At 34.4% G+C, this 27,280-nt stretch overlaps 1 protein-coding gene across 5 annotated transcripts in view; it reads right to left on the bottom strand.

Annotated features, from left to right (window-relative positions):
- LRCH1 (leucine rich repeats and calponin homology domain containing 1) overlaps nucleotides 1-27,280 on the bottom strand; it is a 231,129-nt gene that overhangs the window by 93,202 nt on the left and 110,647 nt on the right. For all 5 annotated transcript variants that reach the window (XM_051987312.1, XM_051987311.1, XM_051987314.1 and 2 more), the window contains exon 2: nucleotides 22,028-22,172. In XM_051987312.1, coding sequence (XP_051843272.1) covers nucleotides 22,028-22,172 — 145 coding nt within the window. The remainder of the gene's footprint in view (nucleotides 1-22,027; nucleotides 22,173-27,280) is intronic.

The raw sequence follows: 27,280 nt of genomic DNA, 5'->3' as shown, positions 1-27,280 counted from the left end.
ACAAACACATACACTGAATTTTTTGGTTTCTATTCTTTTCAGTCTACTGTTCAAGACTTTATCCTATTTTCAAACTATGGAGTATTCCAAGAGAGAAAGTTTCAATCACAGAATTACTTGAGATTCTTGACAGTCAGGCTTTAGGTATTATATGTTGCACCTTGACACAGAATAACTATATTTCTTAACACTGGTAAGGTTTTCTTCTGTGGAAGAACTGAATGTCAAATTCCTTGGTCTTTGATTCATCTCTCTAATCATTCATTTCCAAATGTATTGCTTAGTGTTTGATAAGGGGGAGTCAAGAGAAGGATAAATTACTCTATATATTCCACCCAGAGTTTACAATCTAGTTAAGAAGATAAATACACTGCATGTATACAGTTTATATTCTATGATGAAGTAATAACACAAGGTAAGATATAATAAATTACCAAAAAAAAGTGGCACAGATAGAAGGCACCAAAGATTAAGGTACAATAAAAATAAAATCTTCTAGATCTCAGGTTTCAGACTTGATATATTATCACTTAATTTACAAATATTTATTAAGTATTCATTCTGTGCTACGCACTGTATTAAACTCTGGGGATACAAATAAAGGCAAAAAACTGATTAAAGAGTATCTCCTAATCCTAACTCCACATTTTATAGATGAAAAAACTGATGCTCAAAAAAATAACCATGATGAGCATGGTCCCAAATACAATTAAACAGAAGAACCAGCATTTGAAGTTAAATTTTGGATTCCACTTTCAATTCTGATTTAATTATACTATTAATTAAGGAAGATGAGCTAGATCTTGAAAAATAAGTAGAACTTGAGAGATGGGAAGACATTCTGGAGTCAAAGAACAATCTTCTAGTCAACAGTAAGTATGTCAAATTTAAGGGATAATGAGAAGATAATAAAGAATAGGAGAGTTTGTTAGGGAACAGTGAGAGGCAATGTTAGTTAGAGTGAGATCAAATCATGGAGGGCCTTGAATAATAAACTAACCTACAGACTACTTAATAGCAGTCTATCATAGAAGTGGTGACAGATAGTATGAGAAATGATTTTTAATGCCACAAAACTCAATTGCTCCCAATACAACTACGCAAAATTACAAAGGATATGCACATGTGCGCACTCTTTTTATCATCCTCTCAGGCACCCAAAGCCTTGCTGCTTTCTGTCTAAAAATCTTGTTAAAACCCTTCCCTTCCTTGGCATCCTCATATTTTACTTGGTTCTCTTCTCTCTACACTCTCACTTCTGGTGATTTTTTAATCTATCAGCTGTCCTGAGCTCAAACTATCACCTCAATTTAGGTTTAATTACCATCTCTAAATGCTACCGAACATCAGCTTCCCCCTCCTTCCTAACTCTGAATTCCACATCATCTCTCTACATTTTATTTTTTACTCTCTTTCTGAGGAAACTTTGTAAACTGCTTGTGTTTTTGAATCTGTTCCCTACTATTACCTCTGGAAGTTCGTCCATTCAGTCATCCATCCTCTGTCACTAATTTTCATTGTCTCCTTATCTATTTGTTCCTTTCTTCAATCAGTTTCATTAAGTCCTTAGTTGTCCTGATCTGTATCTCACCACTAGATCCAGATAGCTTGGGAAGAGAAAGTGAGGCAGCTAACCTTACTCAGCTCTCCCTCATTTCAATCCAATGCATTTGCATCACTTCCCTGATATCATGATTCTCTTTGAGAATGAAGAGAGAAAACTTTGTACTAGGTACAGTACTATGCACTGGGGATACAAGAGAGACAAGAAGCTCATTTTAGTGAGGGACACAACAAATGTAGATGAACAAATTGTTTACAAGATTAATAGGATATAATTAAAAGAAGGAAAACATTATATCAGATTGCTTACTATCTCAGGGAAGGAAGAGGAGGGAGCGATGGAAGGATATTATGTGGAACTCAAAACTTAAAAAAGTTAAAAATTGTTTAAATATGTAGTTGGGAGAAATAAAATACTATTTTTTAAAAAGAGGGACGGGAGGAGATTTGAGAAAGGCTTATTGTAGAAGATGAGATTTTAGTTGGAACTAAAATGCTTGCAGCTGAGTATTTTATTTGGGGAAAAACAAGGAAGTCAGTGCCACTGGATTGAAGAATACACAGCAGGATGTATTCATACATGAATAAGTATGTAAGTAAGGAATAAGTAAGAGAATAAGTATTAAATAAGTAATATGTAAGAATCCTGGAAAAATAGGAGGGTGTTAGGTAATGAAGGGCTTTGAATGCCAGAGGACTTTAAACTTAGTAATGGAAGTGAAAATGGCCCCATGAAGTTTACAAAATAGGGGGTGACATGCTGGAGCTTCACTTTAGAAAAATCACTTGAGTGGCTGAATGAAAGATAGGTTAGATTGGCAAGAGATTTGAAGGAGGCAGACCCATTAATAGGCTGTTCAAATAACCAGTTGTGAGGTGATGATCAGAGGAGAGAAGCAGGAATGTTTGAGAAATGCTGCAAAAGTGAGAGACAGATAATTTTCAACATTCACTCTTGCAAAACCTTGTGTTCCAAATTTTTTTCTCCCTCCCTTCTTTCCACCCTCCCAGATGGCAAATAATTCAATAGATGTTAAATATGTACAATCCTATACATATTTCCACAATTATCATATTGCACAAAAAAAATCAGACCAAAAAGAAAAAAAAATGAGAAAGAAAACAAAATGCAAGCAAACAACAACAATTAAAGTGAAAATACTATGCTGTGATCACACTCAGTCCCAACAGTCCTCTCTCTTGGTGCAGATGGCTCTTTGCATCACAAGATCATTGGAACTGGCCTGGATTACCACACTGATGAAAATCACTATTGATTACCACATAATCTTGTTGACTGTGTACAATGTTCTCCTGGTTCTGCTCCCTTCACTTAGTATCAGTTCATGTAAGTCTCTCTAGGTCTCTCTGAAATCCTCCTGCTGGTTGTTTCTTACAGAACAATAATATTTTATTACTTTCATATACCATAACTTATTCAACAATTCCCCAGTGATGGGCATCCACCCAGTTTCTACTTCCTTGCCACTACAAAAAGGGATGCTACAAACATTTTTGCACATGAGGGTCTTTTTCTCTTTTTTATAAACTTTTTGGGATACAGTAGAGACACCACTGGATCAAAGGGTATGCACAGTGTGACAGCCCTTTGGGCATAGTTCACAGATAACTTTAGAAAAGGCAGATGGAATGATGAAATCAAGCTAGACTATAAGGAGTCAGAAAGATAATGAGAAAAGAAAAAGTAGAGAGGCATCATATCGTGGATCACCTTTTCAAAAAGGTTAGCTACAAAGGGCAGAGGAGATATTCAACAAAAAGTTACAGAAATGAAAAGATCAAGTAAGGAGTTTTTGAGGATAGAAAAGACAAGGGCATGTTTTTGGCAGTAAGGAATGAGTCAGGAGACAGAAAATACTAAAAAGAAGTAAAAGTCAGGGTGACAGAAAGGGAAATATGTTGAAGGAGATGAGATGGAATGGGATGGCTTGAGAGAATTAGTCTTAATTAAGATTAAGTAAGGTTACTTCATCCTATGAGACAAGAGTAGAGGAGGAGACAGTGGCAGAATGCAACTGAGTGATAGAAGAAGGGGGATGAAGAGGGAGCTCATGGGGAAATGGTCTCAATTTTTTTCTGTAACATATAAGGTAAATTTCTCAGCTAAGGATGTAGGACAGTCATGGGAGGCTTGTGGAAACTTCCCCAGTTTTTAAGAGAAACATGAATTTGATGCTACAATCCCTCAAATTAATGTATTCCCCTAAATTCACTGTATTTCTCTTCTTCCTTCATAGCCAATCTTCTAAAAACAAAAGCAATCTATCTGTCATTTACTTCTACTTTTTGGCATCTTAAATATCTCAACCTCTCTAGTAAGTAATCCTCAAGTAAGTAAAAAAGCTCTCTCCAAGATTACTAATGAATTTTTTAATTGGCAAAACCCACTTGCTTTTTCAGTTCTTAGTCTCCCTATAATATATAACACTGTTTACATTCTCTCTTCTAGACACTCTTTCTTCTCTTGGTTTATATGATATTATTCATTCCTAGTTTTCTTTCTACCATTGTGGCCTCTCCTTCAATTCCTTTGAGAGGGTGCGACAACATAGCTCCTGAGGTTTCATCTAGCTCAACATTTATGATCTTATGATCTCTAAGCATAGGTCTTTAAACTGGATCTTTTTTTCTCTAAATTTTCTTAATATCCTCAGTTTCCAGTAGTTTAATCATCCCTTCTAAATAACTACTATATCCATATGTCCAATTTCAGTTTATTTCTTGATTTCCAATTCTACATGACCAACTATTTATTAGACACTTCCAACTAGATATTCACTTAACATATCAAACTCAATATGCCCAAAAGAGAACACATTATATTCCCTTTCCAATCCTCTATTTTCCTAAATTTCTTTTTTTTCTGTTGAGTACACTACTATACTTCTAATTGCCCAGGTTCACAATTGATTAACAATAATTTATTATGGCAGAGATACATTTTAAGTTGAGGCACAATAGAAGATAATTTCAGAGTTATCTTTGTGTCTTTCCATAGTCTAATTGTAGAATACTCTTCCTATTCATATCCATCTCTATCTCTTCAATAGCTTCTTTCAAAACTCAGTTTAAATGTCACAGTCAACAGTGAGACCATGATTGGTGCTAATGACTCATTGGATAGAGTGTTAGATTTGGACTCAGCAAGACATGAGTTTGGATACTTGCCATAGATTTACTAGATATGTGATCCTGGGCAAACCACTTCCTTGGTTTTCATATCTGTAAAATTGGAATAAAAATTCTGCCTAGCTCTCTGGGCTGGTGAAAGAATTATTTGATAGGATCAATACAAGTACTCTATAAAACTTAATGAACTATATAACTAGTATCAACCAGCTAGTATCAAATAACACTTTCCTCACAGAAAGTAACCCTTTTTATAGTTAATTCTTGGCATAAAAATTGTTTTCACTAAATAAAATGAAGGCTCATTAAAGGCAGGGAATTTTTCTTTTCTTTTCTTTTCATTTTTTTTTTTTTGCATCCTAAGCAATGAGCCAGTACTAAGCACATAGTAGTCATTTAGTAAAATGTTTGCTAAATTGAAATGAATGAAACTGATGCTTTAGGAAGATGAATTTGGCAAGAGTGTAGTAGAAAAGACTAGTTTTGAAGTGAACAACTCCAATATTGGGGAGAGGAAGGAAATAGAAGAAACAGACCATGATTGGATAGACATTTAAAGGGAATAGTTAATAGGGCTCAAAAATTAACTGGATAAAGAAGATGATGTGGAAGACAGAATTCAAGAAGACTGAAATATTAAAACTGAATAAGTGAACAAATGGTGAAAAAGGGTATAGAGAAGCTGAGAGAAGGAAATTTGAAAAGTAAAAAAAGTTTTGGTCATGGTCAATTTTGAATAGCCAATAGTCAACTACTAAATAAGTCACAACCTCTAAATCTTAGTTTCTTAAACAATAAAATGAGAAAAATAATGTTTGTTCAACCTGCTATACTTCTACTATTGTTCTACCATTATTCAATTGAATAAACCTAAGCTTTACTATGTGTCAGGTATTGTGCAAAGCACAGGCAGCACAAATAAAAAGAAAGATGGTTCCTGTCCTTGAGGAATTTAGAATTGAATGAGGGAAGACAACACACAAAAAGAAGCAGAAAATCTGGGAGAGTTTTAGGACCACCAGGAGTGTGATATTTTATGTGGCTGAAACCAAACAACTACTGATGGAGAATTTCTGAGCCTTTTATAAAAGGAGGGCTTTGGAAGGAGGTTAGTACTCCATCCTCCAGTTCTCCAATCAGGAGGGAGAGGTAACTGAGAGAGCTGTTGTTACAGTGTATTTTCCAGGGACATCCAAATTGAGCATGATGTTGACACACATTCTGCTACAACTAGTTCAATTTTTGGGAGGCTCCAAAGGAAAATGTGGGAGAGGAGAGGAATTACACTATCAAACTGAAGTGTATTATAGACCTGTTGTGTGGACTCCATCATTCTATGCCTCTGAAACTTGGACAGTGTACCAGTGCCATGCCAGGAAACTTAATCACTTCCATTTGAATTGTCTTAGGAAGATTCTGAAGATCACCTAATATAATGATGTCATTTTGGTTTCCTTTGAAAACAAAGGACAACAATCAGTCATTGAATAGATGTTGCCTCAAGACAAACTGAGACCTGAGAAAGACTTTAGCATAAAAGGTTCAAGGTCTCCTTGGGGGTCATCTCCAATCATTTTAATCTATATCTTGCCACAGGATCCAGATGGCTCCAGAGGAGAGAGTGAGGTGGGTGTTTCTGCACAGCTCTACCTACCTCACTTAACTTGAATTCTGCAAATCAAGACATCATCTTTTTGATGTCATTGGACCTCTTCTAGAATGAAACACAAACAAGAAGACTGGAGTGGTTATCCTACGTTCTTGAAGACTAAAATGACATCACTATATTAGAGCCAAATTAGTGTGCGGGAATTATCAGACCAATATGAACTAGGAATGCTCTGCCACAGGTTGGACACAAATAGTCCCTATGAACATGTGGATTCTCTTTCTTTGTGCATCTTGTCTTTCTTCTGAACTAATTCACTTCTTTGCTCATAGTACACAGCACCTTCTCTGACAAGGGCACTCCATGCTGGGTGGTCCTCCCGTGTCATACGATTAATTCTAAAGTTCCTAAAAGAGACCTTTTTATGACCATTTTGTGAGTTCTTGATAAGCAAGCATATGTTTGGCATTAAAACAAAGTGATAAGTCCACTGGAGTTGTACTCTCTGCAGTTTGAATGATTGGCAATTTAGTTTGAGAAAAGACCTCATTGTCTGGTATCTTATCCTACCAGATGATCTTCAGAGTCTACTAAGACAATTCAAAACTGGAAGTGATTCAATTTCCTGGCATAGCACTGATATGCTGTCCATGTTTCAGAGGCATACAACAATGGGGTCAGTATAACAGTTGATCTTCAGTGTCTCTCCTCTTCCACACTTTCTTTTGGAGCCTCCTAAACACTAAGTTAGCTCTGGCAATGCATTTGTCAACCTCATTATTAATGTGTATTTTATTATCTCTGGAGAGTGGGAACTTATCACAGCATTCAAAACTTCACTATTTGCTGTAACTGATGGTTCCACATATGGATGATGTGCTGATGGCTGACGGAATACTTGTATTTCTTGGTATTAATTGTTAGACCAAAATTAGCACAAGCAGCTGAGAATACATCAATACTTTGTTGTATCTTAGCTTTGCAGGATGCGTTGAATACATAATTATCTGCAAACAAAAAATCAAGCACCAGCATTCCCTCCATGCCAAAGCTAATTCAGTGATTAAAACTAGGTAATAAATGAGGCTAAAAAGGTCTCTTTTATCTAGACAAAAAAGTCTATTTGGGAGGGGAAGATCCTCAGGGTTTCTGGCCAAAAGAGAAAAAATGCTATTCACACTCACTCAGAACCATCAAAACTCAATGACCAAGTGAGGCTTGGATTTGGATCTACTAATGGCCAATCTGGAGAGCCAGAGTGATCACTAATTCCATTTGAATCCCAATTGGTTTTATCAAAGTGTGGGCAAATGAAACTACATGGGGCAAAAGAGATAATTGTTCCAGTTTTTAACTGAAAAGGTGTTCAATATAAAAAACTGAGGCAATCTGCATCATCATAAGATGTTATTTAATCAGCTTATTCTGGGGAAAGTAAGATGCTTCATGGAGTCCAAATCAAGCAAAGCTACTGAAGAAAAGTGAGTTTATGTCTTTTTTAAGTACTCTCTGAGAACTTTATTTTATTGGGTTAGCTTGAGCTGCTTTTTCTCTAGCTAGTGGATGAAGCCAGAATTGTCTAGCTTTGAATTAATTGAATCACTAATGCAGAATAAAGAAAACCAGTCTTTTAAATTATCTCCAGACTCTCATTCTCTGTCAGTAACCAATTGCCAAAATGGGCAACACAGACACTGTCTACTCTCATGAAATCAAGGGGAAAAAAACAAAATAAATAGTGGTTACAATATCACATGGTCCAGTTCTAAAGAGTAAGTCAAACCTTTTTGGTCATGTGGGGCTCATAAGGTGCTCTATGCAAGGAGAAAAAACAAAAAAAACATGCCATCAGAATGATCTTGCCCTCCTTTAACAATTGCATCTTTTGTCTCCAAAATCTGAATCTCTTCAATCTTTCTAAGTCAAAAGCAACAAAATATGCATTTATTCTTGTTCTGATACACCCTCCCTGGAAAAAAAGGCTGTTTAAATTTTTGATACACAGTGAAATTCTTGGCTGAATTATTTTATCAAAACTTCCTTTCTATGAGTTCTCACAGCAAAACCATTCTTTCAGGGGCAGGATAATATTTTTAATATCACAATTGCAATTTTCCTTGCCACAGAGATGACTATGGCATATGGATCACTACCACTGAAAATGCAAAAACAAATGAACTTTTACAGAATAAAAGGCCTAAAGATACTCATATGTTTATTCTTTCCACTGAAAATAAATCAATCCTGAAAAAAATCTTAAAACTTAATTACTGGGGAAGCTAGGTTGTGCAGTGGATAGAGCACCAGCCCTAAAGTAAGGAGGACCTGAGTTCAAATGTGACTTCAGACACTTAATTTCCTGGCTGTATGACCTGGGCAAATCACTTAATCCCAATTGCCTCAGGAAAAAAAAAACAAAACCCTTGATTACTTACTCTAATAATTATCAATTCTAAGACACTTCATTTGCAAAGGCACTACTACATACAATCTACTGTTCAAATATAATGATATCAATTTTGTGTCCAAACCTATAAAGAACTAGACTAACTTTTTCATGTTCTGCTGCTTCCTTGACCATACCTGTCTCTTCCTGAAAATGGTACACATCAAGAAAAGTAGGTAGGCACAAACAAGTAAAACAGTTTCTGAAGAACAACTCAATTAAAAATGAGGAATCCAAAGATTTCTAAGTCCTTACCCAAATGATTTCCACCATCTGAAGAATGGTTCTCATGAGTAGTTTCATGATTGCTGCATATAATAATCACAGAGAAAAATATGGAAATTTACTAAGCTTTTTATGCTGGCTTGTGGGGAAAAACTGCATATTTCTTTTCACGGATTTTAAACTGCCTTAAAATGGGTATGGAATGTGATGGGGGGGGTTGATTAAAATTTCTTAGTTGACTAGTCTGTACAAGAGATTATTTCACTTTGCTAAATTCAATAAATCCATACTAGCTAACAAGTTTATACATACACACACATACATATTCTCTCATGCTTCATTTTTTTAATCTTATCTGTAATAACCATTTATGTTTAGTGCAATTTACATAGTAGGCATGCAAGAAGTAACTGAGGATGATAAAATGATATTACAATGACTCATCAAGGAATTAAGGTCACTTCTGTCTTGAAAATTCTTTGATTTTATGAACACAGAAAAGAGGTATTTAAGTTTGGTCTCATTTATTCATTTTTTCAACATTTATTAAGACTCTATTATGTACAGAGCACTTTTGGTGAGAGGGAGAGGATTAAGATTACATAGCAAACTTTCTTAAGATATTTTAGAAGACAGAGGCAGTTGTGAGGACCTATGTTTAAATGCTGCCCCTGATGTTTCACCCTAGGAAAGTCAATTAATCTTTATATGTCTCAAGTGACTATAGGATTTATCTTCTGGAATGGGCTGAGATGTACATGGGCAATTCTTATAATTTTAAAAGATAGGACTGGGATTAGTTATTAGCCCCCATTTGATAGACCAAATCAAGTACCCAGTGGTCATGATAAGAATAGAACCAGCATTCTGGCAATGACCTAGTTACTAAGTCTTCAGTGCCATCCTTCAGCATGTGCACTGATCTACAGAGTTGGAATTTCAATGATCAAGTGATACTATGATCAAGTGCAATGGAAAAAACCTCTACAACACTCTTACCAAATATAGGTTGTGCTAAATGGAATGGAATCTGATAAGAAATATATAACTAGTTATTCACTGAATCAACAGCCTACTCAATTATCATGGCCAAGGAGCACACTTCTTGATAATAATTTACCAGTAAGCACAGTGAAACCTCTCCATTGTGGAAAATGACTGTTTAGCACAGATTACTTTTAAGGTTTAAAGAAACTGCAGAAGAAGACGAGGAAGAACAAGGTTTCTACTGTAAAATTACTATAAAATATCCCATATATGTTTCTGGTTCCTACAGCAACATGATTCTAACAGCACATATTTACTCAGTGCTTTCTGTTTTATAAAACACTGCCTTCTCTGCATTTACCCACTTCGTTTGTGAACATTGCTTTTTATTCTGAGTTGAACACCAGCTCCCCAAAAGAACATTTGCATATACACACCTGAATATAAGAAGAGAACTAGAAATTAAAACATGAATGTCCATTTCATAACTTTCATTTTAAAGATATTTTAGAAAGCATAATTTGGTATATTATTTAATTGTCATGCTTCTCTGTATTTCCTTCTAAAATTCCTCATTTTCCTTTTTTATTTTTTGATAAGTTAGGTCTCCCCATTTCCTCCAGGCTGAAAGTACAGGAGCTACTCATAGATCTAACCTTTCTACAGGGGATTTTGGTTGCTCCTTTTGACTTGGGCCACTGATTCTCCCCTCCTTAGGCAACCCTGCGGCTCCCTACTATGGGGCTACTAATACTACTACACTAATGCTGCATCATGTGTGGGCACCTGATTGGCATAGCTCATAGCAACTTAGAACTTAAGAGTTCTCCAGCTTCAGCCTCACCATGAGCTGGCATTATGGGTGTGCACCACTCTTCTCTGCATTTTAAAAAATGTTTTAAACCTGGAAATTCCTCCATGAATTCAAACAAAGAGAAATGTACTGCGTACAAAGTAATAGCAATGTTCTAGGATGATCAGCTGTGAATGACTTTGCTATTCTCAGCAATATAATGATCCACACAACTCTGAAAGATTTATGATAAAAAAAAATCCTATCCACACTCAGAGAAAGAACTGGTTGTATCTGAATACAGATTGATGCATACTTTCTTTTTTTTTTTTAACTTTATTTTTCTTGAGGATTTTTTTTTTTTTGTGGAGGGAGATCTATCTTTTCTTTCACAACATGACTTATAGAAATGTTTTACACAACTTTACATGAATTTTCTTAATTGGGGCTGGAGTGGGGATTATGGAAGAGGATCTAGAACTCAAAGTTTTAAAAACAAATGTAAAAAACTGTTGTAAATGTTACTGGAGGGTATAAAATATATTAAATAAAAAATATTTTAATACACCTGTTTTGGCGTCTCTACTGCTAATCTCTCTCCTCTCTAATTTCCAAATCAGGGGGAAGGACTTGGGGGAATGGTGGGGAAACAACTACTTTTGAAACAAAGCAGAACAGTCAAACAAAACAAATCCATGCAGGAACCATGTTCAAAAATGTAATTTTCCCTGTACCTTGAATCTATTACATCTTCGTCAGGAGGCAGGTCAAATACATCATTACAGATATTCTGGGGATGTGGCTGCCATTGCTTGAACCAGAGGTCCTAAGCCTTTCAAATCTGTTTTTCCTTCAGTGTTGTCATAAAAAATGTTCTCCTGAATCTGCTGATTTTATTCTTCATTAGTTCTTACTTCTCCAGATTCTCTGAAATTATCTCCTTCATAATATTTTTACAACACAATATTACATTTATATGCCACAGTTTGTTCAGCCATTCCAGAAAAGGTGGGCAGCCCACAGTTTCCATTTTTCTTTTATTCCTCCTCTTCAAGATCAAGATGTTTATTTTGTTCTCTCACTCTCACCCAGATATCCTCACCCATTTCAAAATGGCTTTTCTGAAATACTCTGATTTTTTCCTGAATAAGATCAGGCCTTTCATCTTGGGTAGAAAACAACCAATTGATTGTAGTGGTGATTTTCCCTTCTGGGTAAGAAATACAATAGTTGCTCACAGTGCCCAGTTTACAAAACAACAAAAACAAAAATCTTCATCAGATTTAAAACTGGATGAGGAAACTAAAGACAATAAAATTTAAGTCTCTTGGCCTAAGTCACGCAGATAAAAACTGAGTTTTTGAAGAACCAAAACAGAAACAATGTTTTGAAAACAAAGTCCCTCAGAAATAGTATAAAAAGAGGGTGCATTTCTATGGTTTGAAGAGAATCAATAGAAATTAACTTTTAGTTTAATCATCTTAAAATCACCCTAGCTTTCTAAAAAGAAATCAAACAAACAAACAAAAAATAAAGTCATTGATTACTGAGAAAATCCCAAAACCAATATACCTCTCCTAAGCCCACTAGCAGTAAAAAAAAATCTGTATTTCTAAAAGGTGATATAAAGATCTTTTCCCAGGCCAATCCCCAAAAGAATGCAGGGATACAGGTTATGCCACCAGAAGGAAACTGCATTACTTCAGCAGCCAAAAAGGATGACAGATTGCATAGCAAACAGCCAAAGAAAGATTCCTTTTACAGTAGAAGAGTGTTCTCCAAGAAGCTTCCCTTCCCTTTAAAGGGAATTTCTGAGAATTCATTCCTATGCTCTTTAGGTGACTGGAACTTTTAATAAACATGCTGCAGCTTAATTCAGAGCATTTAAAGAGAATAAGGATCCTCACTGTCAAAGTTTTATAATCCCTTCAATTTTTTTGAAAACCTATAGAATCCTAGAACTCTTGAGATGAAGAAACATATCTACTATTAGATTCACAGACTTCTAAGATTTCTAAGCATTTTTCTCTTTTCTGCATGTTTACCTACTCCCTATTCTTCCATTTTATTTTGTTCAGACTTTGCCAACTGCCTTGCTGCCCTGAAGAAACTTCTATGCTGAGACCCCAATGTCCTGTTTGGAGTCCACTTATTCTGGACTACTATTTTAGTCAGAAATATCTTGCATACATTCCCTTCTCTCCATTCACATAGCTGCCATCAGGCCATCATCACTTCTTGCCTAGACTAGAATACTTTCTAATTGGATTCTCTGCATCAAATATCTTCCCACTCCAATCCATTTTCTGTATTACTAGTTATGTTTTTCATGGTTTACCTAAAGCATGGGGCTAACCAAGTAACCCTCTCTAATAATTTTTATGTTTCCTTATTACTTTAGGACAGTGGTTTTCAAACTTTTGTTTTCAATATCTTTATCCTATTAAAAATTATTGAGGATCTCTCCAAAGCATTTTTGTTTATCTGGATTATATTTATAGACATTTAACATATTGAAAATAAAAACTATTTTTGAATTTGTAGACCTTCTAAAAGGGTTTCAGAGATCCCCAGATTCTCTAGACCATACTTTGAGAACCACTGCTCTAGGATAAAATAAAAGATCCTCCAACCCTGAAAACAATTCAGTCTAATCCCTTTCTACCTCTCCAGAATTCTTCTGATTATTCTTCTGTATATAGTCCACATTTCAAAAGAAGTAGTCTATTTTATGTTTCTCACACAGACCTCTCTATTGCTTATCCTAATGTCTTTGTACTGACTACTCTTCATGTCTGGAATGCTGTTCATTCTTAGTTACCTTTAAGACTTAATTAAGGTGCAGTAGGCCTTTCTAAAACTCCTAGCTGCTAAAGTCTTTTTAAGGTTCTACTTATTTTATATGTACCTTGTTTGTACTGATTAATGGAGAGTTATAGATAGATAGACAGATAGATAGATATAGATATAGATAGATATAAATATACACACCTATATACACATACATATGTATATGCATATGCATATGTTTTTATCACTCATTAGAATGGAAGTTCTTCGAGGTCAGGAACTATCTGCTTTTTCTTTTTATCTCCAGAACCTGTAGTACCTGGCACAAAGTAGACCCTAAAATATTTGTGGATCAGTTGGTATAATAAGTGCTTAACCAATTTTATTATATTTTATCACTAAATTTGATTTTGGAAAGTGCATATCCCAAAGGCAGATGCTGTAATTTTCACAGAGGACAGAGAAGAAGTAAAATCACTTATCTCTTGTGTTTCATTTATCTTTTCTATTAAGAACAATTTTCAGACAAGAAAGAGACATCCATGCATAACTAAGAGGAAAATAAAGTCCTGGAGAAGATAGTAATTACAAGGCTTTAGGTCATTTTACACTTTGCAAAGTGTAAATCCTCACAACTTTTTAATGTCATTATCTGTTTTTACAAATTAAGAAAGTTGAAACACTGAATGACTTGTCCATCTAAGCAGTAAACAGCAGAATTAGGACTTAAACCCAAGTAAGCTTTCTGATTCTAAGATTCTAATAACTAATACCATTATTATTATTATTATTATTATTATGAAGACCATTCACATAACCTTTAAGGCTTGTATAATATTTTACTAATATTATCTCATTTGGCCCTTACAACAATCCTGGGCAATAGGTGCTATGCTACAGAAAAAGAAACTGTGGTAGACAGAGATTAAGTGACTTGCCCATCATCACAAGGCTAGTTGTCTTCTAGACTTCAGATTCTTCTAGATTTCAGGTCAGAATTTTATTTGACCATGCCATATAGTCTCTGTTTATATGAACTCAAGTTTCTTGATTCAGATCGATTCTAAGTATCAGAAAGAATCAGATGAGATAGTTGGAGTGTCATTTGGTTTGACTAGAAACAGAAATAGACATAAGACTAAAAATAGTCCCATATTCATCAAATTTGCAATGGAGAAGAAATAAAATTATACTGGAAACAATAGATTAGTGATCTTGAAAGTGTTTGTACACAGTAAATACTTAGTAAATGTTTATAGACTTGTTGATTTGTTAACTAGAATGAAATCAATAAATATATAGTCTTCCAAATTCAATTTCTGTGTTATTGTTGTCACTATATCATCAGGCTTGGAATTCAGAAAGACTTTTAGTAAAGTCTCCCATTTTATCTTCAAGGAAAAAATGGAGAATGTAGACCAAACAATCATGTATTTAATAGAATTCTTAATTTTCTGAAAAATCTGCTCTTAATAGAGTGTTGATTAATGGAGAAATTAAAGGCTTTGGCTTAGTGCAGGTTATAGACACAGACACTCTATGAGTTTTGGATTTTCTTGTTTTGTTTTGTTTTTAAATTTCCCCCATGGTGTGAATGAAGCTGGAAAAAAACAGCTAATGAGACAGGTGACAAAATTAGAATTCAAAGAGTTGGCCAAAACAACATATGAAGTCCCTTACAACTTACAAGTTTTTAAATTCTAACAATATCACCAAATTGCCTCATTAAAGCTTTTAAAACAAACATTAAATTTCAAGACACTTTTCAGTGTTATTCACAAGCCCAAGGTGTTTGTTCCTATTTGGTGGTAATAGCTGTTCATTTTTATTATTCTTGGCCACTTTCCTTGGAATAAGATACTCTATAACAGCAAGGAGACATGATCACACATTTACTAAACCAACATAACCTTTGAGTGTGAATATGGCTGGAAGTAATTAAAAATCCTAGATTCTCTAAGTATACACTATATAAACTTCAACTAAAAATACTTTCTGTCTAACATTCATTTCATCTTAGAAAACATGAAACTTTAAGATGTTAGACAGTATGTCCCAATAAAGATCTTCCCATGCTGATAAAACATCTTTCTAATTTGAAACTTAATTATTTCTAAGCAAGGATCCATTTTATTGTCGAAAAGTCATTTGGCATTTAAGCACCATCTATCTCTCAGGGAACATGTCACACATAATAATTTAGTTAAGCTACTAATCTATAAATATTATTATTTATTGAGTATGTACTACATACAGGGCTTTTTGGACATTCCAAAAGTTAGGGTTCTTTACCTTTTTTGTGTTAAGGATCTCTCTGGCTGTTTGGTAAAGCACTTCTCAGAATAATGTTTTTAAATGCATAACGATAAAATTATATAAAATTACATCTTATTTTATATAATTTATTACAAAGTAAATCAATTATATTGAAATTAAGATAATTTTCCTCCATATCTATGGACTCAAGATGAAAACTCCTACCCAAAGGCTATAAGTCAACTTAGAATTTGTCCAATGGGTTTAATCCAACTAAGTATGGCATCTCTCCTCTCAAGGTACATAGAATTTAAGCTCCTTAAAGTAGAGACTGTTTCATTTTTATCCTTAAATTCCCACAATGTGGAATGATAAATGTGGACTATGACAGAAAACATATGGTTGTGAATTTTAAGCATATGCTTAATTATTTGATAAACAAAATTTTGAAAATATTCCAAAAGATTATTATCATTTCAGGTTCCAGCATTATGAAACTTATGATCATTTGAAAAAATGTTATGCTGAGGTTTACCTATGGAAGGAGGGGAGAAATTTAGTGGAAAAGAAGTTAGTAATATAAATAAGATTAGAACATAAATTTTTAAGTATTTAAGAGAACAGTTGGTTTTAAGCATTAGCTTATAAGTATCTATATTGAAGGATAATAAAAAATAATTCTTCTTACTTCTTAATTAAATCAGACCCCTACCATTAAATCAGTAGTAGTAATCTACTTTACACAGGTTGTAGTTAGATTAACTTACATCTATACAGTGCTCAGAAGACTTATAAGACATGCAAAAGAATTCTATGAAGGAAAACTAGAGGATCAGTTTTAAGTTGAAAAGGTACTTTAGGTCATTTAGTTCCATTCCCTTTTTTACAGATGAGAAACTTGAAGTTAAAGAGAGAACTTGTCAAAGACTTGCATGACAGAGTTTTAGTATCACCTCCATTTTATGGCTGAGGAAACTGAAGCCTAAAGAAGTAACCTGACTCCTTCACAATCAGATGGCCAAGAAGAATTGTAGCTGAGATGTGAACTTAGTACTTCTGCCTCCAAATCCAGGGCTTTTTTCATTATATAACATTACCCTCAAAAATAAAAATAACCAAAAAAAAATCAAATAATAAAGGCAGGCAGGAAGGAAGACAGGTTTTTCTCCCAACCCTGATATTCCTTCCATTAGAGTTACTGTGTGTATTTGAAAATAATAAAGACAATATTTTTCTAATACTCTTTCATGTATATAGATCTATCCCCAAATGGCCTGGATTATAGAATTGTATCTGAACTATATGGTCTTAGAGATAATATGACTTTCAGGCATTTGAGGTCTCATTTTATGACATCTCTTGACATATCCCAGATAGAATATAAGATATATATGTTCTGAAAATGATGGGAAACAATAGATATTCTGTCATACCTAAGATGATGGAGAGTTATGGTTTTTATTTGCATAAGTCGAAGTAGGAGTAAAAGAAATATATTCTAATACTTTATTGTGACATATTCAAAGAGGATAGAATAGCATGATTATCATATCATGTTGAATTCCTACTGTTTGTTAAAATTGATTACATCATAAATTATGTAAAATCCTTTACTACTAAATATTACCATACATATCAGAGACTATTACCATCTAATTTCTTATAATGGACATTTTCTAATATTGTTACATTTATTACAAATAAATAAATATGACATTTCCTGAATCATTTCACAAGCTAAAAGTAAATATTTTATCTGGAAATACCTCCCACTTATGCTGTTCTTCACTCCAAACAAGTGAAACTATCATAACTATCTTGACTACCATCTCTCCTCAGATCCCAATAATTATAGCCCAGCCCAAGGAACACAAGAGCTTTGGAAATGGCCCTGTAATACCCTAACCATGGATCTGTTTCCAGCTTAGCCTCTTGAAGCCATTGACGGAAGAGAGTGCTGTGGATATAGAACCCACTTTTTTTTTTCTACATCACTAGTGACCAACTATCACTAAAGGCAGATAAGCAATAAGAGCCCTGGGAGCAGCAACATCCCCCGCCCCAAACCACCATCCTGCTTGTAGACCAGCTCTCCAACATCATATGGAGAAGAAATTCTTGTGGGGAAGGAATCAGTCATCTTCACCAATTGCTACTCACAAGGCAGGCAGTCAAACCAGACTAGCTGAAGTAGCAAATTAATCAAAGTCAATATACATTTTTAAAGTGCCTAGGCCCTGTGTTAAGCCCTAAGGGAAAAATTAATTAATTAAAGGGGCAAAATAAAGCATCCTCCCTCATGGAGCTCACAATCTAATAGGAGAGACAATATGAACATAGCTATATGTAAACAAGCTATATACAAAATAGACTAGAAATATCAACAGAGAGAAGACAGAGAATTAAAAGGAGTCAGAATGCAGAATTTTAGCTACGACTTGATGGAAACTAGGGAAGCAGGATGGTAGAGATGAAGAACATTCCATGCATAAAAGATAGAGAAAATGCCTGGAACTAAGAGATTAATATCTTTTTTGAGCAATAGCAAGGAGGCTAGTGTCACTGGATAGCAAAGAACATGGGGGAAGGTAAGGTGTATGAAAACTAGAAAGTTGGTAATGTGGGGCAGTGAGGGTAGGGATGCTTACAAAAGACTTTGAATGGCAAAAAGAGAATTTTTAATTTGATGTGAGCAGTCACAGAGAACCACTGGAGTTTATTGTATAGGAGGTGCCACAGATCTGTGCTTTTTCTGGGAATCTGAAAGAGAAACAGGAGGTAGCATGTGGCAAGTAAAGCAAACCATCAAAACCACCCTGACCAATCTCTTCCCCTCAGAAACTGATGGAGAAAGTTTAGGACCCTAAACTCAAGAGCCTAGGGATTAGCAATTCTTCCAGGACAGTGTCTTCAGCCAACATCCTGCTGAGAAGCAGCCCTTATGGGGTCAGTCTGATAATTATTCTTGCAAGTGTTATATCCACAGCTCCTTTAGACCCAGAAATTTCTTGCCATCAGAATCCTCAATACTGTCAAATAGTCTGACATCAGAAACTGACAGAATTTTTTTCAATTAAGATGATATTAAAGAAATACCATTACCATTTGTTTGGCCCTGCATCCCAAGAGCCATGGGACCTTTCCATCTGACTTGTGAAACCCCCTCGATATGTTATCTTCTCCATTAGATGAGCAGATGAACTCCTTGACAGCAGGATTGTCTTGCTTTTCTGTTTCTAATTCCTCTTACTAGCACAGTGCTTTGCTCATAACATCTGCTAAATAAATGCTGAATTTCAAAGCCTGGATTATTCAGGTATATTTCAATTTAATCCATTATCTAAGCAGAATTAAATGCCTTGGAATCTTTATGTAATACAAAGTTACAATCTTCCTGATCACTTTTCTTGAAAGAGTATTTAATATTAATTCTTTATGCTTATAGTCATATAATGTTAATTTTTTAATTCATCAAAAAATTTTAGTTCTATCATGAGTCAAAAAAAGCTAGATTGTGATCTTGGCTCTACCACTAGCCATATGACTAAGAGTCTCTTACGGAAACTCTCTGGCTTTCAACAGCCTCATTTTTAAAAATTCAGAAAACAGCTTCTCTGCCTAGTTCATGAAGCTGTTTTGTAAATCAAATGGAATAATTTACATAAAATCCAGTTGCAGACTATACAATCCTAAATAAGAACAAGTTACTATTATAGCATTTCAATATTCAATGATCTAGTGCTTTGAAAAACAAGTACTCATCAAACAATAGATTATCTATTTTATTATTTATGATAAATGAAGACAAATTAGAGTCTTGAGATCAACTCGTAACAAGCTTTCAAATCACTTTTATACTTTATATGCATGATTTCATTGACCCAAAGTGGCTCTCAAAAGTAGACAGGAAGTATTTCTTTGATTAATTCAAATTTGTTTATCATGTTTGCACAGAGTAATTTTAGATATTTTCACTATCTTGGGGGAAAATGATGAGAGGATCCCCAGATCAGATGAGTCTCTCTCCAACCACTTGATAAAATTACAAGATATAAGGAGCAGATCATGGAGAGAAGGAGAGATCAAGGAGCATTCCTTTCAGACATATAAAAAGATCAGGGAACTCAGTGAAGGACTGATAAAGACAATAGACCCAATGTCTTTTTCTCTTCTCACTCACTTAAGAAGATGATCTGGAGCAACTGAAAGTTTAAATGTGGTAGAGCTAAGCATGCTAAGAAGTGAGATGCAGAGTTCAGACAGCCAGCTTTAAAGAGCAATTCTTGCCTACTACAGTAGGAGAAGAGGAAATAAGTCAGTTATGAAAGAAGAACTTGGGTCTTGAAAGTTTATTCTCTTTTGGCATGCACTTGGAAAGTGCAAAAAATGGAAGAAGAATTCTCTTTGCTTCCCTTACCCTTTCCTTACCCCTTCTTTACCCCTGGCAATCAAATCTTTCAGTAGAAGCACATGGCCTCCCCACTGCAGAGCAGAGATGTCAAACAGATGACTGACTGCTCCCCAGTGCAACTGAACCAGATTAAAATGTTAATTGGAATTATTAACAAAATAAAAAGACAGCCAAACACATATAATTTGACATTTTAAAATTCAGTCAATATGCAGTCCACAGGAGTACTGTTTAGTGCTTCCATTTCTATTTGAATTTGACATCAATAAGTCAAAGAGTCACTAAAAAGGGAAATCATGAGAATACCTTGCTACTTGAGAGACAGATTCACGGCTGAGGTTCTAAGAGAATGAAACTGGAGAGGTTATTCCTATGTATGGAGTATATGGGATTCTTGTTCTTTCCAAAAGTGCACAGCAGCATCTGAGCAGCATCTGAGCCATCTGAGAGATGGCACCTGAGACCAACACTAGAGTCAAACAGTGGCTATCTAATCCTGCAGTCCTGGCAGGGGCCAGGAGAGCTCCTTCTAATGCAGATGGCAAGACTAAAGTAGATGTTTAGACATCAGTGGCCCTGATGTTCTACCAACAAGGGAGGCATGAGTTGTCCCTTCCTGCGCATACTTAAACCCCACATTTTCACTATGTAAATGTCTGGGAACTTATGAACTCTATGTGCCCACTCTCCCCACTAAGATGTATCTTCGGGAAAAATGTGTTCCAGTTTAATAGGAGCACATTACATTGCTATTGATCTTACAAAACAAAAGCTTTTTTTTTTTTTGTAAATGCCTCTGCTTTGAGACAGCTGTATCTTTTGACTTTTTTTTTTTAAAGGCAAACACATTGGTGGGATCTCATGAATTATGGTTTTAATAGTGCAGACTCATACTATCTGAACCTGGAATAGTTGTCTCCCAAGGAATCCAACCTGCAAGGCTGAGTTGGAAGGGGAAGCCTAATTAGATTCTAAACTCTTGAAAAGCGTCTATGTATATTATGTGAGGCCATTAGCAACCCTGGCCACTCCAGTACTAGGTCTATCAGGTTACTTGGGAATATAGATCACAACACGCAGTAAATTCTATCTAAGGCTAAATAACAGCATGAGAACAAAGGCCAACAAGGATCATAGGGGAAACTTTTAAAGAAGAAAACTCAAAGAAAGCAAGGGAAAAGGGAAAGAGGAAACTTCTCAAGAACAGAATTATTTCCCCGCATCTGGCTCTCTTCTTCACTGACTCTAAGGATGGATTCTTAGCAGAGTTGATTTCTCAAGTTTTAAAGTATTAGTATTTCTAGTTTGCCCACATCAGTGAGTACAGAGTATTGAGAAGAAATTTGCAGTTTCCCAAAGAAATACACTCTGCTTTCCTCTTCCAAATTAATTTTGTACTCAACTTGGTGTCCACATATAATATCCATCCAAGAGAAACAACCATGGAGATGACCCACTCTATATCAGATCTTAGCATATTTTGGGAAAAGAGGAAATTGGAGAGAAGAAAATGAGGGACTGTGGCAAAATGAATAACCACAGTAATCCCTCTATAAATACTACAAGCCATTTAGCATAATGGCCACAAATATGAAGGAAGAAAAGTATGGATAGTATAATTTAAAACAAAAAACAGAAACAAAAGCACTCATGGTTATATTCAAGTAAGCCTAAAACAATATTAACAGATTTAACAAATTTAGAAATAAAAATGTGGGAAATCAAAGCATGACTATTACTTTATTTTTAAAAAATACCTATCTACTGTTTTCTTTAAAAGTCTGTTTATTAACCTACCTCAAATTTAAGTAAGTTAGCATCTGCAAGTTGACGATGGCCTCTGGAATAACTTTGATACAATTGTGATACAGATTCAATATCTCCAGAGATACAAAATGGCACAATTCCATGGGAACTTCAATCAATCTGTTCTTGGAGAGATCTAAGAGAAAGAGAAAATAAAATTTGTGTTGGTAAATCTGCAACAATGATTGATACAATCTTTCTAAGTAGTTTTTCTTACTTGGCATATTTTCCTATTTAAAAAAAAAACAGTTCTTTTTTTTTTAAAAAAAAGATAGCATTTTCATGTATATGACAACTTGCATTGCCTACATAAAGCACCTTCAGGAATATATTCTGTTAACAATTTACAAAGCTTTTTCTTCACCCTCTGTACAAATTTGTAAATTGTAAGCAACAATAGTAATAGTGATATGTATATAGTGTTTTAACATATATTACCGCATTTGTGTCTTACAACAACCCTTTGGAGTTAAAAGCTTATTATCCCTATTTTATATGTCAAATACTATTATTCCTATTTGATGATTAAGGAAATGAAAGCCCAAATATATTAAATGATTGCCCCATGTGCTTGGATTCAAGCCAGGCTTCCTCATTTCAAGCCAAGCACTTTATTTACAACGCTATCACTACTACCAAGTCATAAGCATTTGTTATGTACCAGACACTGTGCCTGCATAAATAGAGAAAGGAAAAAATAGTAACTGCCCTCAAGGAATTTACATTCTAAAAGAGGAGAAAGTATATAGACAATCAGGAGAAAAGAAGGGACTGGGGAAAATATCTTGGAGAAAATGGTGCTTGAAATGAGTCTAGAAAGAAGCTAGGAGAGCTAAAGGGTAGGGGTGAAGTGGGATAACAGGCAAAAGTAGGGGGAGTCATTATTACAAAAGCAAGGGACATGGAGCACCCTGGAGGTAAGAAAAACATGCTGAGGTTTAGCAAGGGGTTGGAAGGGGAGTTAAGAAGAGGGTGAGATGGTCAGACCTATGCAATAGAAAAAACTCTTTGAGTAAGGAATGGATGCAGAAGGGAACATTTGAGGCAGGAAGCCATTTAGACAACTATGACAACAGTCCAAGCAAGAGAGGATGATTCGTGATTGTATGAGTAGAGATAGATATAAACAAAAACAAAAATTGTCAATAGGTTAGTTTTATATTGTTTCTAATACCGTTAAGATTTCTAATAAAATTATTTGGAATAATTCAAGCCAGAATAGCTATTTAACCCTGGAACTTGAATTTGACTCATGGCCCTACTTCTTCAAGCTTATGTGACATTGGACAAATCACTTCATCTCTTGAGGACTCATTTTCTACAGTTATAAAATAGGGAGATGAGTTTGGATTAGTCTCTAAGACTTTCCAACTCTACAAGATTCACAAGTGTATACAGGGTAACAGAAACATTGTAGGATGATCAACTGTGGAGCTACTCTGGTCAAGGCAATGATCCAAGACTATTCCAAAGAATCCACAATGAAAAATGCTATCCACCTCCAGAAAAAACTGATGAACCTGGAATGCAGACTGAGATAGTATACTTTAAAAAAACTTTATGTTTGTTGTTTTGTTTTCACTTTTGCAACACACTAGCATAAAATATTTTTAATAATATAATAATAATTTAAAAATAAATTCCTATGATTTAGTGTTATTTAACTTTAGAAGTAAGCATATTTTAAAATAATGTTTAAGAATCTTATAAAATTTTGCTAACATATTGCTTTGGACATACTAAATAATAAATGTTTGTTATAAAATGTGGATTTCTAAATTAAAGATCCAATTACTTCAAAAAATCTTAGAGGGACCTAATTCATCTCCTTTCTTTTAAAGATAAGGAAAATGAGACCCAAAGAAGATTGTGACATCAATGTATCGAAGTAAATAGCTCTATCTTTAAATAGAGTGAAACATAGCATAGAAATAAAAAGCCAAGAATTATAGTTCACTGTACTACCTATGGTACTTAATCAATGTAGAATGATTATTTAAAATAACTGCAAATGCATTATGGTTGTCGCCTCCCTTTCCTCTATCACTACCATTCTACTTTCATAAACACGGAAGTTCAATTAATTCGAAGTGAATAAGAAACACCTAAAAAAATCCACAATGCCACATATATTAAAGTAAGACAAATATTGCTGGCTTCCCTTTATGAAACTTTAGATTCTAATGGGAAAAGAATTCCAGAAACCTCTAGGGTTTTTCTTCCTGAAACTCATTACTTAATGTGAGCTTCTTAATATACTGCAATACTGGAGAATTGCCCAGAAAGTGTTGACAATGTGTGTGTTGTTTTCTCAAAGAAAATTAAGCAATGGCCTGAGTTAAACCTCAAGCCTATTTTCCTCTGACAAATGTTAGAATTTTTCAATAAAGTGAATGTAAATGATGCAGAATAAACATGATTAGGAGGCTTTAGCAATTGGTGAAAGCCAATTCTAAAGATGGTTTTCATTAAATAATGTCCTTGTCACTGTTGCTGTTTTTTTTTTCCAGCAAAAGTCATAATGTGGAAAGTCCATCCCATAAATAAAATCCTTGAAAAGGGAACAGAACCTATATTAAGATTTATGATGGAAAAAAAAGTTTTAGGTCTAGCTCTGCTTTTAACTCAAAATGTGATTCTGAAAACAAACAACTTAAGCCACACTGGGTGTGACATATCAATGTCTTCATCTATTTGAGACAAATGATTCTCCAACACTTTTTTTTACAACTTTAAGCATTCTATGTTTATCTTATTATCAATTAAAAGCAAATAGCATGTTCCAAGTGTAATTTTAAAAATCATAAACAAAATTTCTATCTTAAATTTGTCATATATATATTTATATTTATGTATCCTGATAAATACTAGCTGCCTAAAAGTAAATTTATTTACCTATTTATTTATTTTGCTGAGAAAATTGGGGTTAAGTGACTTGCCCAGGGTCACAAAGCTAGGAAATGTTAAGTGTCTGAGGCCACATTTGAAATCGGGTCCTCTTGACTTCAGGGCTGGTGCTCTATCTATTGCACGACCTAGCTGCCCCCAAAATGTTTTTTTTTAATTAAATTCTTGTAATTATAAAAAACAAGCACAAATTAATCCCATAATCTAACTTCTCATTACTAAGTTAAGGATTTTTTTCATTCTAAACATTGTGAAAATCTTATTTAGCAAAGAGAAACGATTATGGAATAGCTTCTTTTAAAAAGCTATAGTTTGCTTGTTTAAATTCAACAAACATTTATTAAGCTCCTATTTTGTGCACATCACTGAAATAGGTACAAGAAATGCAAAGATATTGTGAGGCTGAATTTGCAAATAGCAATATTAAAAAATGTTTGTGTAAAATATGTTTAGATTCATAGAAAGATCAGTGATAGTCTTAAATGGATAAAGTTATGCACATGAATATGATATAATTTACACATTTGATGTATCTCAGAAAAAAAGAGTTATTTGAAACAGTACTGATAAAACTGAAACAAAGTTGAAATCAGAAAAATAAAATTATCTTGTTTCAAATGCTTAGATTAATTGGCATCCTAAATTATATAACAACATTCATGAAAACAAAATACATACTAAATAACTACAATGTACAAGGAAACCACTACTAGGCTTTGATGCAAAGAGAAATAACAATTACTATCTTTAAAAAGCTTGTGATAATAATAGGATTACAAAAGATATACTAACCCATTCCATTTTCCAAACTTATTTATTAGAGTATTCTTCTTTATATTAAGACACAATCTGTTTCATTGAAACTTATACCCATTTATCCTAAATTACTCATTGCTAAACCTCATTATTAAAAGAAGCATAAGTGAGTCAATAGTGTATTTCTGCTAAATTTTCTATAACTGAAACAAGTCTCCTCCACTAAATAGGCTTTTAACAGTTAAGCCTATTTAGTAGCAACTTTGCAAAATGCAGACATAGTCCATAAACATTTATTAGTCCTTGATATGTGTCAAAAACTGTACTAAGCCAGGTACACAAAAAAAAAAAAAAAAAAGACAGACTTGTGTCCTCAAAAAAACTCACAATAGAGTAAATAAAAAGAGGACCTAAAGATACTAATTGAGGGAGATTGGAAAAGCTTTCTTTTAGAAGTTATGAAAAATAAATATGAGGGAAACAGTAGAGGGCACAAAGTAGGGGAAGATGAAGTGGAATGGGATAAAGTATAAAGACAGAGGGGTTTGTTTGCTCTGGTATGGAATAAGGATAAACATTCATGTAAGACAAGAGTGAAGGAAGAGAAAGTAGCCGAAGGCATTTGAGTGATATGAGATGAAAAAGAGGGGTAAAGGCCTCATTTTGGAGGGGGGCAAGATATGACACAAAGTTCTCACCCTAGAGGAGAAATCATGGGAGGATTTAGAAAGGATGGAAAGGTTTGAAAGAATGGGATAGTGAGTTGATAATGGAAGTACAGAAGGATTGTGCAATAGTAGTGAGGGCCCAGTTGAGGTAGTATAACATAAATCTGCAGAGGATATAATCAGAATTGTTGTTATAATTTTTCTCCCCTTTTATTCAATTTCATTTGTGTAGGAAAAAAAGATGGAGGATGGTAGTAGAAATACAAGGCTGAAGTTTAGCTAGACAAAATCAGGTATATAATTAGGGGGCCAGGTGCTCAAAAGAGGACGTGTAGAGTTGAACTGGTTCACCACAGGATCAAGTTGGAGAAAAGATGATTAAGTGGCCTATGAAGGGGTGGTGGCTTAGAAGAGAACTGAAGATTTGAAGAACCAGAATGACCTACAAATTTTTAAATAACAATTACCAGTATCTTGATTGGGTGGCAGATGTGGATTGCACATACTGTAACAGAGAGAGGTGTTTCCATAAGGGAACAGCTTTGAAACCCATAACCTTCTATTTTCTCATGGAATAAGAATTTCTAATAACCAATATGTGGTTAGAAAAAATAACTAGGGCCATTTAATACTTTTATGTTGCTCCGACAGCTATAAAGATAGAGATAAAAAGCATCTGTGGCATGTAGGAGATAATGCCTGGATACATCCTTGCCTTTTGCCACTAATAGCTGAGTGGCCTCAGGCAAGTTTTTTGATTCACAGTTTCCTCACTTGTAAAATTTTTAAAAGTGTACAACAATTCTTGTAATCTCTTGTTTAGGATCATACAGAAAGGTTTGTATAGCACTTTAAAACCAGAAAACTATATAAATATGATCTATTGTTACTCCTCCAGCTTAATTATTTTTCT

This window comes from Antechinus flavipes, chromosome 3 (assembly GCF_016432865.1).
Source record: "Antechinus flavipes isolate AdamAnt ecotype Samford, QLD, Australia chromosome 3, AdamAnt_v2, whole genome shotgun sequence".
Taxonomy (NCBI): Eukaryota; Metazoa; Chordata; class Mammalia; order Dasyuromorphia; family Dasyuridae; genus Antechinus; species Antechinus flavipes.
This window is presented reverse-complemented; position numbering and strand designations above follow the sequence as displayed.